This window comes from Hibiscus syriacus, unplaced genomic scaffold, assembly GCF_006381635.1.
Source record: "Hibiscus syriacus cultivar Baekdansim isolate YM2019G1 unplaced genomic scaffold, ASM638163v2 tig00110020_pilon, whole genome shotgun sequence".
In the NCBI taxonomy this organism is placed as follows: domain Eukaryota; kingdom Viridiplantae; phylum Streptophyta; class Magnoliopsida; order Malvales; family Malvaceae; genus Hibiscus; species Hibiscus syriacus.
The window spans coordinates 531,225-546,187 of NW_024062568.1; the positions used below are offsets into that span (position 1 = coordinate 531,225).

Genomic DNA, 14,963 nt, shown 5'->3' on the forward strand with positions numbered 1-14,963 from the left:
ATTGAAAAAATATATTTGTTTAAGTTTTTGGATGAATTTTAACAGTTTTCTTGTATGATCATTGTATGATCTCAATTTGCTAGTTTCTTGTGTAAATGGTTATATGAAATGTCCTAATTATATATTTAGTTCATGTATATGATTGTAAGCTTTTATTATAATTTTAGATATTTTTCTTCTTAATAAAACTATCTACTTCTATTTGTATAAAAAATTCAAACAACTTTCTCGCATATCCATGTATTTGAGGTTTGTTTCCTCAATCAGTTACATGGGACTAATGATTAATAACAAGGAGTAACGCTTTGATATTGTATTTTTTTGAGCCAATTGATATTGTATATATATGGATAAGTATGAGGTTATATGTTTAATAAGGTGTATATATTCGAAAAAAAGTAGTAATCATCAAGTGGTCAAGAGAATGTTATTTAGGTTCTGGATTCAAGCAGTTGTGCATTGTCAACAAGTCGAGAAAATTCTAAACATATAATACTTTATAATCACCCTAAACTATTTTTAAAAAAAAAGTAGTAACAACTTATATGTTCAGTAATCATAAAAAATTAGAGTTGGTTATGTAAGAATGGAACTTACATGGAAAGTTTGGGACATTGATCTGTACAACATCTTTAGATATACCTGCAAATGAGTATTGGTCTTAATAATTGAATTTATTCAAATGAAGATTAATTAAGAAGATTAATTCCTTAAATAAAGTTAGACAATAATCTGCAAATGAGTTACTAATTAATATTGATCTTAAGAATTGAATGTGATTTTAAAAAAGATTAATTAAAATTAATTATTTGTTGGTTTAATAAAATAAAATATTAAAACTTTTAAATAAAATTAGAGATAACATCCAAAAAGTTGGTGTAATATAAAGAAATTCATAATGAGAGACCTGCCGGTCATGCTCCATCTTTTATCCTATTTCTATGCCTACTTATATATAGACACCCTAACATGTGTTGTAAGCAATACTAAGATCATACTATATTGGTATTAGTATGAACACCGGTATTAAAAAGTTCAATTAAGTTAATCTTGTGGGTTGAGATATTAAATTTCTTAAGTAAGGTTGAGAGTTTAAATCGTAACATTTACGAATAAAGCAAATTAGTTGGAAAAGTCGCCTCCATAAAAGCCTCTGCAAAACTCAAACCAAAATAATTGATTAATAGATGAGATATCGATGATTAACAAAAAAAAAATTAATTATCGCATATAAAATTTTGATTTGTTTCAATTCATTTTAATCACTTTACTTTTCTCATAATTATATTTTAAAAACAACATTAATCATTTAATTAAATTAATGAACTTAATTAATAAATTTAAAATGTGTATTTCTTTATAAATATATTATATTATGTAGTATATTAAAAATAAATAAATTATAAATGTTACATCAAAACACCATTACTAGTATGCACCAATTTCAATGAAGAAATAGTACTCCCCATCAATACAATATTAACTTCTTATATAGTATAAATTTAGCGAATTTAATGATCAGAAGATTTTTATTATTTTTTAAAATTTTAGATTTGAATATCGTATAAATAGAGATATAACTTTTATTGTTGATGATTGGATTTTGAATAAATATTATCCTGTGTTCACTTTATATTATTAAAAAAATCTTCTAAGATAGAATGCATTACACTCCAACACGAAATCCTAATTTGAGCATTAGAAACATATTATTAAAATAGATAACTAAAATTCTAAAACATAGGTGGTAAAACAGACATAAAATGTAAAATATGTATACCCTTTTATCTAAATATGTTTATATTGCCTTCAAGTTTTGTAAGTTTTAAACCAACCTTTTATAATTAATCATACTATGTTGATAATTTTTTTATATAATATATATACATTAATCGATTGATTTGAAACGAGTCCTATAAAAAATATTCTAAAAATAATTTAATCATTTAATCTATTTAAATTATATATTAAATTTAAATCCCAAACATAATTTAAGAAAATTATTTATTACGAACACAAATCCTATATCCTTTATTGTATAGTAATTTTACGGTTCAATAAAAATCATGGACAGTTGTATTTTGGGGATGGGCATGGTCGGGGTTTTAATCTACCCGACCTGACCCGAGAACCCGACCCGACCCGAGAACAAGGAATCATCCACTCGAGACCCAACCCGATCCGACCGAAAGAAGATTTCACCCGACCCGAAATAATAAAAATTTATTTTCATTCAATAAAATAGTGATTTAATTGGGAAAAAATAATACATAGAGGGGTATTATTGTAATTATTCATAAATATATAAGGTAAAATTATTATTTTTCGAGTCGGAGTTTTTTCACCCTAAACTCGAACTCTACCCGAATCCAAAATTTAAAAAAAAACTCTGACCCAATTAGATTGAATTAAATTAAATCTCGTCAATTTCGAGTCACATGCCCCTTCTAGTTGTATTCGGGGTCGGGAGAGATCATAAATGAAATAAATGACCGCAACAATTAAGGTTTCACCTTTGACCAGTTCTGCCATTGCTGGTCAACAACCTCAACATTATAAATACGTTCATTTATTTAAGGGTAAAGTGTATAAATGGCCCCCTAACTATAGTATAATATTCTATTGAGTCCCTTAACTATTATAAAATGGTCCATTGATTATATAGAGTTACTTTGTTGAGTCCCTCAATTATTAAAAGTTACAAAAAATGGTCAATCGACTATTTATATGTTTCAAACTCGTCTTTTTCCGTTAAAAAAGTAACGTTAGTCTGACTTTGACGTTAACTTGCTGATGAAGATATAATAAAATATGATATCATAATATCAAACGACTATTATATCTCAATCATCATGTTAACGTCCAACTCAGACGACCGTTACTTTTTTAACAGAAAATGATGACTTTGAAACATAATGAATAGTCGAGATATCATTTTATAACTTTTGGTAGTCGAATGACTCAACAAAGCAATTCCCTATAATCGGAGGATCACTTTGTAACTTTTAATAGTTGAGGGGACTCAAAAATAATATCCTATAGTAATGGGACCATTTGTGTACTTTACCCTTTATTTTATGAGTAATTTGAAACCGAAGGTCTAATTGGGATAATTACCCACTAAGTCACCCAGACCTTAATATTTTCCACAATTTCATGATCCTCGTGCTTATCTTTTTAAAACCACTGCATAAACTCTCAAATATTCTTCCTGCCTATTTTTTTTTAAATGAAGCTTTAATTGTGATTTTAATCCTTTACAATACTGAAATTTGATATTTATTTTTTTATAGGGGAAGGTAATAAAGGTTATCCAAGATTTGAACTCGGAACTAATTTTAATTAAAGATTTTATTGTAACTTTTTTTTATAATTTTATATTTGATACAATCAATTTAATGTCTCTTTATTTTTAACTTCGGTGTAGTTCAATCTTTCTATTTTTATAATAATATATAAATTCGTTGTTGATTGAAAATATGTAATTGAAATTTTACACTACTTTAATTATGTAATTAAATAATATTAAAAATTTATGTCACTGCTTTAATAATAATAACTTTATTATCAAACTTTATTTTATTTATAAACTTTATTATCACATTTAAACAATTTTATGTATTTATGTTATATTTTTATGGGACTTTGGACTATGATTTTGGCATGTATTGTACCATGAATACTTAATTTTATTATTAAATTATACAAATTTCCTGTCGCTACTCGATATGATTATGAAAACCTTTTTAGACATTTTTTTAGTGTATAGACATGATGATTGGTTAATGAGTTCTGAAAGGTTACATTTATAATAATGTGATATCTTAAATTCGATCACGATGTCTAAGTTAATTGTGTCGTTATATTTAATTCAATCATTGATGTCATATTTTTTTATATCATCCTTTGGATTTTCGAACAATGTAATTATTGATCAAACATCTCCACAACAATGGAACAAATCAGCGAATGAATCCATCCTATCAACACCTTTATTGTTAAAGTAAAAGAATTCATCTAAACACCAGAAAAAAAAATCACTAATTATTAAAGACTTAATAAAATAGAATAATAATTATAAAAAATATAAAAATATGCATTATATTATTTTCATAAATATTTTTTTAGTGTCGTTCTGTCATATATTTTAAGAATGTTATTATTTTCTAAGAAAAATAGCCGAAACTATTCCCAAAAATATTATATATTAAAAATGAAAGCGTGTATCGGAAGCAACCATTGGGATAGGGAGAACATACTAAAACCGCGTAAAAGTGCATGTGGTTTGGAAAACTGATGAGTAAAAGATAGCCGCTGGATTTGACACGTGGAATTTGAAAATAGACAAAAGACACGTGTAATTCAATGATAGACTGGTCTGTCCCGACACCGGCCGTGATTCGGGGACCAAAAGCAGGGGGACGTGGTTTGTTTGTATCGTGGCCAATGGGAATTTTATTACAAAACACAAAACCAACTATTTTATGTAGGCAGCTGAAACTTCTTTGCCCCTTTTCATGCATTTTTATATACCGATTTCAGTTTAATCCATTTTTATTATTTATATATTTATAATAAAAAGTTAGTTTTATTTAATTAAAAATTGAAATTAAATTTATTAAATCAAATCAATAATCCAGTCTATACATACCGATTTAATAATACGTATGAAATGACAATATATATTGTCGGCAAGGATAACTTGAAGAGGTAAACCACATGGAACAAAAACAACCTTCTTCCTTCATTTAAAAAAAACCATATACAATCACTAATTATGTATGTATATGTGATCAGGTGTCAAAAAAATTAATTTTTTTAGATTTAGTTAAAATTTTAAATTATTTTGCATTTAATTAAGTCTTTACGTTTAATTTTTTTATCGATTTGATTAATATTGATCATTAAATGTAACAATTGTTTAGATTAGTTGGTGCCGAATGTAATAATATAGTATTGTCAAGTGATACTTTTATAAATTTATTATTTTTAAAATCTTCTTTGAAAAATTATAAATTTCAAATTATTGAATCACAATATGTCATGTAGTAATAACATTTCAAAAAAAAATTAGCTGTTAAAACTGATCAATTTATTTATTTTGTTTCAAAAGTCTAATTGATTTAATTTTATCGATTTGAGTCTTTAATTAAATGTGAAGTGTTTAAAAATTTAATTATTTTTCAAAAATTGAGGATTTCGTACACGTTAAGCCGTATATGTATTATATATATTATAATAATATAAAAAATCATCAATTTGTAAATGAAAATTCAGATAAAATAGTAATAACATTAGCATACGGGAAAACTTTTAGGATATTGTTGTTGAAAAAAAAGCTCAAATAACGGGAAACATAAATTATTTATTGAAATAGAGTGTTTGTTATTGTTCGACCCAGAGACATCAAAAAGACGATGTGTCTTGGGAGAGACGCATGGATTGTAACGAACCTCCCCATTTGACTTACATATATCTCGATTTATAATTCATGCAATTCCATTTGCAACTTGAAATTGCAATTCCATTTGAAAGTGCTGCTTCATGCTGGGATTTGAATGAAATTCCATTTGAAAATGCAACGTGGTGGTCGCAAGGACCACAGTACGTCTCCCAGAGGCTAGATGAAGACACATTCTCTTCAATGCGTCAAAAAGATTGGTCGCATGGATTATTGTACGTCTTCAAAATATGCTGTAACGAATATCTCATTTGAGCAAATAATTTGTGATATGGATTATCTTACTATTTTTTTTTTCAAAAGCATTATTATAAAATTTTTGCCAATTATAGCTATACAAAATTGGAAATATTAATATGGAAACTTAATTAAGAGTTAGACCAAATTTATTATCGGATTGGATAATCCATCTGATTACATAGATCTGAATTATATGAATCAAATCTATTTATGGCATTTTATTTTAAGTAAGATCGATTTGATTTGAATTTAAAATAAACAATTACATATAGTTCTATTCTTATTTTTTGAAAAAAATGAATGATCACGAAAAAGAACAAGGTTTGAATTCTACACGAAAATTGTTAATAACACTTAATTATTAGGATAATGAGATATTTACTTTGCGGGTTTCGTCCGAGCTGGCGTCACGTAATGACCATCCTTGCATTATTTGAGCTGACGCCACGTAATAACAGGCGTAGATCGCCATCCGTGCCTTTCTGGAGTTTCTAACACGTGTCAGTCAGGCACGGATTACCATCCGGGCCTTCCATTATTACTTCCACCCGAACAACTCATCCTTTAAACTCTCCCATCCCCTTAAATAACACTCATTCTATGCAAACATCAACTTATTAATTCCTTCTATTTTTGCTTCACCAATTCCCTTGATTTTTGTTGTAAGGTAAAATTATTTTTTATTTTATATATGATTATTTGAAAAAAAAATTATTGTACTAATTATTTTGTATTTTTTTTGCATTTGGAAAGTGGGATCATACCTCGAGACATTTTTGTCAATACTGTAACAATATAAAATTATATTATTTAAATTACTGTAAAATTTTTATTTTTTTATTAGTTTACATTTTAATTCATATACTATTTATTTAATTAGACATATTCCAACTATTATTTTTTCAAATATAAGAATCTCAATCTTTCAAACTCTCAGAATGACACATATTTCAACTATTGTTTACTACGATGGAAAAATTAGGGAAAATGAAATTGACATCTTCTTCGCATCAAATCATTCTATCAAAATATCCTTTAAGAGAAATAACTCTTGAGAAGTTGATAACGAAAATTTCAAGGAAGAATCATGTTGGAAGTACTAGAAGATTGTCCTCACTTCAATACAAATTTCCAATCACAGTATTTCTGTTAACTTATATAGCGTTCAAACTATCCAACGATGACAATGTTGCTATGATGGTTGATTCTCAAAATCATTATTCAAACGCCGATATAGAGATGTATGCGAATTTTGTTGAAGTGTGTGTTGTTCGTGGTATGTCATTATGCTCTCACTATGGGCTGGCTGGACAAGTTGATCAAGTTGACAGCCCAACTCAAGTAATATGTAATGATTTTAACTTGTTAATGGGAAATTCACATCATGGTGTCATCCCATCAAGTTCAATGAGGAGACATTCATCAGCAACATCTTACGATCTGTATCGAGGTGGCTCCACAAACAATTAGTATGGAAACATCGTGTATAGGTTAAGGGGAAGACATTCATCTGCCAATTTATTTGACCTGAATATGGAGATGCCCTCGATGTAGCAATCTGTGCAATACCCATTTGACACGATGCCTTCAAGCTACAGGGGGAGGCATTCAACTGCGAGCTTCTTCGACCTCAATGTCGAGATACCTTCAAGTTCAAGGGGAAGACATGCAACTACCAATTTGTTCGACCTAAATGTCGACATCGTGGAGGAACACTAATCTCCACCAGAAGAACCTCTTCGTGAGCTAGGTTCATATGGTGCTGAGACTGGACTATTCGTTCAGCTAGAACCACCGCAGTTCAACATAGACTCCGATGATGATGATGTAGATGAAGTTCCCACAAATACGGTACACACTGAACCTACAACACACATGTATGAAGCTGACTATGATGCAATGTATGAGCAAGAATTTACGGATATGCCTAATTTCGATGACTACGAATTTAACTCATCAGTAAATGACGGTGAGTTATATAAAGGAATTGAGTTTTCATGCAAAAAAGAAACGATGATGGCAATTAAGAATTACAACATTCATAATTCTGTTCAGTCCAGAGTCACTCTACCACCGAAAAGTATGTATGCTACTGTGTCCAACGTAATAATGTATGTAATTGGATGGTTCGTGTATCGAAGAGGAAGAGGAAAAACTATATATGAGAACTAACGATATACAACAGTCCTCACACATGTTGTGCTGGAAATATCAACCAGGATCATCCCAACTTGGACTTCGACATTATCTGTCAAGCCATCATGCCCATAGTAAAAGAAATCTCCTATATAGCCATTGTTGTGCTGATTTCAGCTATACAATCGCAGTGTGGATATACCGTCTCATACAGGAAAACATGGAAGGCAAAATAGAATGCCATTAAAAAACTTCACGGCGAATGGGATGCATTTTAATACGAACTATCAAGTTAGTTTAGGGTAGTGCGCAGATTGAATCATGGGACAATTATCGACTTTGAAATTTGCCACGCATACCACAATGATCAAGTGTTACGCGATCGGTGCCAATTATACCGACTTTTTTGGACTTACCCACAGTGCATTAATGATGTGAAATAGTACAAGCCCATGGTCCAAATCGACAAAACATTCTTGTATGGAAAATACAAGCAAATTTTACTATTGAGAGTTGTCTAAGATGGTAATCACAATATACTTCCTATTGCTTTTGCCCTTGTTGAAGGAGAAGATACAGATTCGTGGGCTTTTTTCCTTAAAAACTTACGCTTACATGTTATCACGAGGGAAAAATATCTGTCATTTCATATCGCGGAGCTGAGATCAAAGCATCAATGTATTCTTTGGGTCCATTGTGGAAACCACCCTATGTCCAACATCAATATATTATCCGATACATTGCTGCTAACTATCATGGAATGTTCAAGAAAAACGATGAGTGCCAAGTACTTGTGCGCATGAGTATGTTAAAATGATATTTTTTATTTCTCAATCATTTTCAGTTTTTATGGAAACAAAGTTAGTAAGTTATACATTTGATGCTCATGTTACAAACTATTACCTGAAACATTTGAGTCAATGCTTCAAGAGTGCGAGGAAAGAACGATGAAGGATAGGATTACATTAACCTCATCAATAAAGAAATGGGGCAAATACATATGATGGGGGATATCGATATGGACACATGATGACCAACTTGACTGAGGCTATCAATTCGACCTTAAAGGGGCACGTCATTTACCAGTAACGACTTTGGTAAAAATGACATATTTTTGTTTGTGAGTGTTTTTTGCCATGCTCGGGGGATAAGCTCAAATATAGATGCAAAACAATCATGTCTATCATCCTATATTAGTTACAGATCTACAAAAAAGAATTGATGCATCAAATGAAATGTTTGTAACAAGCTTATCTAGAACCCATTAATTATTTCGTGTGAAATAGATCTCGCGATCTTTTCAAGGGATTCAAGCTAACTCGTTCAGAGTTAATCTACGAGACAGATGATGCGATTGTGGGTTTTTCAAGCTTTGAAGCATCCATGTTCTCTTGTCATAGCAGCTTGCTCGCATACCTGTCAAGATTATAACCGTTTTGTGGATCCCGTATACTGACTTTCAGAAGTGTGTAAGGTATATGAATTTGAGTTCCCCATAGGTAATGAGAAAAACCCTAATGAGGTTCAGAATTGGCTTCCGATTGTACCAGATATGTCCTTACTATGGGAGCCCGGTCATCCAAAATCCTCTCGAATTCATTGTGATATGAATATTCGGGAAACGTCCTGAGAAAACAAAAGATGTGGGCATTGTAGAAACCTAGGACACACTAGGAAAAAATGTCCATATCTTTTGTCGTCAAGTAATCGTTGATGTTGTGCTTGATGTAGTTATTGTTTATGAAATCTAAGTTTCTGTAATTTAATTTTCATTTACTTTCGGTTAATGTAATTTGAGCATCACCGATTAATTAAACAAGAAAACGATACAACAAAAAAAACAAAAAAAAACACTAAATTTGGAGAAACCCAACAAAGGTGCAAATGACGATCATCACCTTGTCAGAAATAGTGTTGGATCGGTAAAATTTAGAGAAATGGTGTTTGTCATGATGATATTTCAGTAAAAAAGTCTGAGATATCAGTATTTTAAAAATATATATAAATAAAAATAATAATTTCTATTATTATATGTTAGATGTAATATTAAAATATATTATATTTTTAAATAAAAATATTTGTTCCGAAACATAAAGATCGCGATATTAAAAAGAAAATTGACTAACTTTAAATATAAATTGCAAAATAAATATGAATGAGAAAATAATAATAATAAAGTTGCGATGATGTTGGCTTGACGGGAAAGATGAAGAGGACTCTACTGACGCATACATTATGTCCGCATTTCGTAACGCGGTTATTTCCTTTTCCAACTTGACTCGTACGATAAAAGTTGGATACGTTGACGTGGCAGCCTTCCCTTTGTAATTTTCTCATTATATTCTTACAGTCATTAACTATATAAAATCTATTATTTTTATAAGAAAAAGAAGGAAAATTTGTCTAATCTTATGTTCATTAAAATTAAAATAATGTATATTATCAATTAAAACTGAAGTAAATTATAGGGCCATTTCTACAAATAATTTTTATTATATTTAGTTAATCAATAAATCAAATATAGATGATTAAAATAAAAAACTAAAATAATACATAGTATTAGTTAAAAGTGATTGACATGTTTTCTAATATTTATAGACATATTTGAAATAGAAAATCATTATTTATAATAAATATATATTCATGACAGAGTTTTTTAGATAATGTAATAAGAAAAAAATATTAATTTACTTAGAGGGTTAGTAAAATTATTTGTTAATATAAAATGTTTGTTATTGCGTCAGTAAAAAAACGTTAAATTACTAACATCTTTAGAAACACTTTTAAAAAATAAAACCTCATTCTTAAGCTAATAATAATCACAAATTAATTTTACCAACACTATGACAATGACATAATCTCAATACGTATTTTTTAACGTTTTAAAAAAATCAGTATTTTTTCTAAAGCATTATCTAAGAATTTGTACTCAAAATTCATATACAAATCCTTTGTTATCACTCCAAAACTATATTCATTTAAATAGAATATTATGTACACGAAATTTATAATTTCTCAAACTCTCATGTGAAATATGTATTTTATTTTACCCCCAAATAATTCAATTCAAAGGGCATAAAAGCCATTTCATGAGGGGGCGGTCTATAAGCAATAAATGCGTCCATCACCGTCCTCCCCCTTAAACGCCACGTACTGTACTCTCAATTAACCTGTAATAGCCGGTCACCTGACCTCTCCTAAAATCCAAGCTCAGCTGTTCTCCAAATTCCCAACCCCGCGTCTTGGTAATGCAAAGATAAAAAACTATGGGTTTCTTTTGTTTTTTTTAAGAAAATGGAGAATATGTGAAGTATATGGAGAAGAAGAGAGAGAATCCCATGGCGAATTTGTGCTTTTCCGATGAGAATCCGGCGGTGACAGCAACTAGTTTCGGTGGAGGCATATTTGACATGGCGGCATGTGAAGGTATTAGTGGCGGAGATAACAAGTGGGGGTCTTTAGGTTTCATGGACTTGCTCGGCATCAGTCAAGATTTCATTGCTCCTTCTTTATTCGATTCCTTTCATCCTCCACCACCGATTCTTCCACCACAACCGCCGCCGACAACATCATCTGAACTTCACCGACAACAACTACAAGGTCTTCCATCACCGGCTTCCACCGTGCCGGAATCTTCAGAGGTTTTAACCAACCCGACAACCCCAAACTCTTCCTCCTCTTCTTCATCTAATGAAGCTGCAAATAATATTCATGAGCCAACCAAAGTTGAAGATAACGAAGGAAAAGAGGAGGATCAAGACGAGACCAAGAAACAGTAAGCTTTCTTTGATTCTCATTTATGTTTCCAAAGCCATGTGTGTGTATATTTTGCTTGTGTTTGCTGATTCTTTAAGTAAAAAGCTTTTGAGTTTTACTTTTATGGGGTTTTAGGTTGAAACCCAAAAAGAACCAAAAAAGGCAAAGGGAGCCGAGATTTGCTTTCATGACAAAGAGTGAAGTTGATCACTTAGATGATGGCTACCGTTGGAGAAAGTATGGACAAAAAGCTGTGAAAAATAGCCCTTTTCCCAGGTATGTATATATATATATATATATATATATATATATATATATATTCAAATCTAATGTAAACTCCCTTTTTTGATATAGTCCACTAATGCTTCCTTGCTTCCCAAGAATTGAACTTTCATGTTCATACTAGTAGGCAAGGCATTCTCTTTGTAACTTTCTTTCAATTTCTCACCCCCGCCCCCCCAAAACAGGAGCTATTATCGTTGCACCAGTGCAGGGTGTGGGGTGAAGAAGAGAGTAGAGAGATCATCCGATGATCCGACGATCGTTGTCACGACTTACGAAGGGCAGCATACGCATAAGTATCCGGTAACACCCCGAAGAACGATCGGAATCGGCCTGGATCCCTCTGGTTTCAATGTGCCTCAACCTCAGTATTTACAACAGCAGCAACAATTACAACCCGATATATATAACTCATCACCTTCTTTGAACATTAGTACTACCACTGCTACTACTACTACTAGCTTTAATACCTCGTTCCCTAATTTCCTTCAAGAGAGACGTTTTAATACTCCTAGTTCTTCAGCTTCATTGCTTAGTGATCGTGGGCTTCTTCAAGATATTGTTCCAACACAAATGATGAAAGAGTCAAAGGAAGAACAGTACGATATTGTTTTTAATTATAATTTTAATGGTATGTAGTTTCTTAATCCTTCACTAACTGATCCATGTGGGATTTTATCATTAGATGAAGAGCCCGTTTCACCATATATATATATGTGTGTAAAATCACTAGTCTTTTGCAGGTTGTTTCTTGTGGTTATTCTTTGTATTTAGAGAGAATTCAGTAATGGAAATATTGGGTTTTATTTATTTTTTGCTAATTCTTCCATTTTACTACACATCTCAGTCATCTTCTTCCTTTCTTTCCTTTTCATTTGTTTGCATATTTTCAAGAGAGATAACGTAGCCGAGAAGGAGTGTTTAGGGTTAGGGTTTTCTTCACGAGGAAAAGTCGCATGAAGACCATTTATTATTAACAATAGTGGCTATTTGTATGGGTCAAAATACTTGAACTTCTGGAAAATGTACCCTACAAAGGGGGGAGAGGGTAGGCAGTGAAAACAATGTGTTAAAAGTTAAATCACTGTTTGCATGCGATATCTTGAAGTACATTGCTGGGAGGTGCTAAGAAAAAGAATATTAACCTCTAAACGTGTTCCCATTAGCCTTTTTCCTTCCCTTTTAAGCTATGGAGATTGGAGATGGATCATTGATAAATAAATAGAATTATTCGTTTGTAATCAATAATATCGGTAAATAATATAAAGGTAAAGTATACAAATAATTCTTCGACTATAGGGCGTTATTTTGTTGAATTAATTGACTATTAAAAGTTATAAAATGATTTTCAATTATAGGATATTGTTTTGTTGATTCATCCGACTATTAAAAGTTACAAAATGATCGTCTGACTATTCATATGTTGTAAACTCGTCATTTTTCGTAAAAAGATTAATGACTATTGAAATGAACGTTAACTTGTTGACTGAGATACGAAATTTGTGTTGGATATTTGTGTTATCAAGAAGATTAACTCCAAGGAGAGATGGCAATGGATCATAATAACATATATCCTATCCGTTGGCAATCACTTAAAAATAATATTTCATATTGGCAACGAGGCCTTGAGTTCTTGTCTCATCTGGTGTGAATTTCTTTCTGGATGATTATTGTTTAGATCACGGAGTGATTTAGGTTAAAGATCTATACTACAATGTTTACTCCTGATTATCTATAAAGTCGGATTTCCATCCGACTATGCCTTGTTATGTGTAAATTTAAGTACATCTAATAATAGTTCTTGAATGTACTAATTATACTTTAGAATTGTATTTGTATTTTATCTCCCTAAGAAAGAATATTTCTTATGATGTATTGACCGGCGTATGTATATATTCTTCTCATTCAAAGTCGTAATGTATACACAGTTGCACACTAGAATTTCATAAATGGAAATATAACAAAAGGGAATTTTTTTGAGTTCACTAAATATATAGCACAGTAAATTATTCTATTAATTATCATAATTCATAACCTATCTTTTTATTATTTGTAATTTCATATAAAACGAAAAAAAATCAGAACAATATTGTTAGGATCTTCGTACATGCACTATCTCTTGTTCATGTGAAGATGTAAAAATAAAAATAACCAGCGATGAAGCATTAGATCCTTAAATAATATTAGGTGTTCAAAACAATGAATTGAGATGGTCTCCTTAATAAAAGGAACTATACAATATCCAATCTGGAATAGACGATCAATAGACTAGATATTGGTAGTTAACAAATAAATAAATAAATAAAATCCTAAGATTGTCTTACAGGTATCTCTTTTATCTTCTTCTTAATGGTAATTCTAGTGTGTGAATGCATACATATATACACACAGCACTGATCCACAAAGGACAGCTCTTTTAGGGTTAGAATTCTGAACCACGTGCATGAAAAGAATGGATATATGCCGATGACAGCAGAAGTTGGCCCTCCAAAGCATCATACGATATGGAAACTAATCTTGTTTCATAATTACAATTAGATACATTATGAACATAGGTTAGTCATTGGTTTACTTAATGTCACAAAGAATAAAGACCAAAAAGATAATTTTAGCATTGATCCGTATATATATTTATATGCATAGTTTAAAAATAACATCAAAAACTTATTAAGTGGTCTTGGCAGCAAGAGAATGTTATTCTCAATAAAAGAAGTGTATTTGAGCAATCATGATTTTAATGATAATTTGCCTCGTGGTTTCCGACCACTATTTTCTATCAATGCCATGCACCATACTTTTTTCCTTCCGAGAGACAACTTGGAGATATATAAATACATAGCAAAGGCATCTAAGGCGGCTGTAGAATGATAATATGTATTATAGGGATGAGGTTAAAAATGTCCTTTGAGCTTTGAGCACTAGGAGAGTTCTGTATAAGAAAAGGTGGCCATGGGCTGTTTTGGTTGTGTACTACTTGCGACCCACGTCAGTGCTGATTTAGGAAGAAATAACAATAAATTCCTTTTAGCTTTTCAGTTAACGGTTTCAAAGCCCACAAGACGGGGCCCGAAGCCTTTTTTTGGTATAT

The 14,963-nt window shown here is 30.9% G+C and overlaps 1 protein-coding gene across 1 annotated transcript; it reads left to right on the forward strand.

Annotated features, from left to right (window-relative positions):
- Nucleotides 1-11,061: 11,061 nt before the first annotated feature.
- LOC120213095 (probable WRKY transcription factor 48) lies at nt 11,062-12,542 on the forward strand. Its single transcript, XM_039211239.1, has 3 exons — nt 11,062-11,612; nt 11,729-11,869; nt 12,061-12,542. Exons 1-3 carry the CDS (start codon nt 11,152-11,154, stop codon nt 12,512-12,514), a joined length of 1,056 nt encoding a protein of 351 aa, XP_039067170.1. The 5' UTR covers nt 11,062-11,151; the 3' UTR covers nt 12,515-12,542.
- Nucleotides 12,543-14,963: the final 2,421 nt, after the last annotated feature.

What these genes read in the sequence shown, in the direction of transcription:
- LOC120213095 (XM_039211239.1), top strand. Translation starts at nt 11,152, where the DNA reads ATGGAGAAGAAGAGAGAGAATCCCATGGCGAATTTGTGCTTTTCCGAT. An exon ending in CAAGACGAGACCAAGAAACA is followed by an intron (nt 11,613 to 11,728) that starts GTAAGCTTTCTT and finishes ATGGGGTTTTAG; the next exon opens with GTTGAAACCCAAAAAGAACC. An exon ending in AAAAATAGCCCTTTTCCCAG is followed by an intron (nt 11,870 to 12,060) that starts GTATGTATATAT and finishes CCCCCAAAACAG; the next exon opens with GAGCTATTATCGTTGCACCA.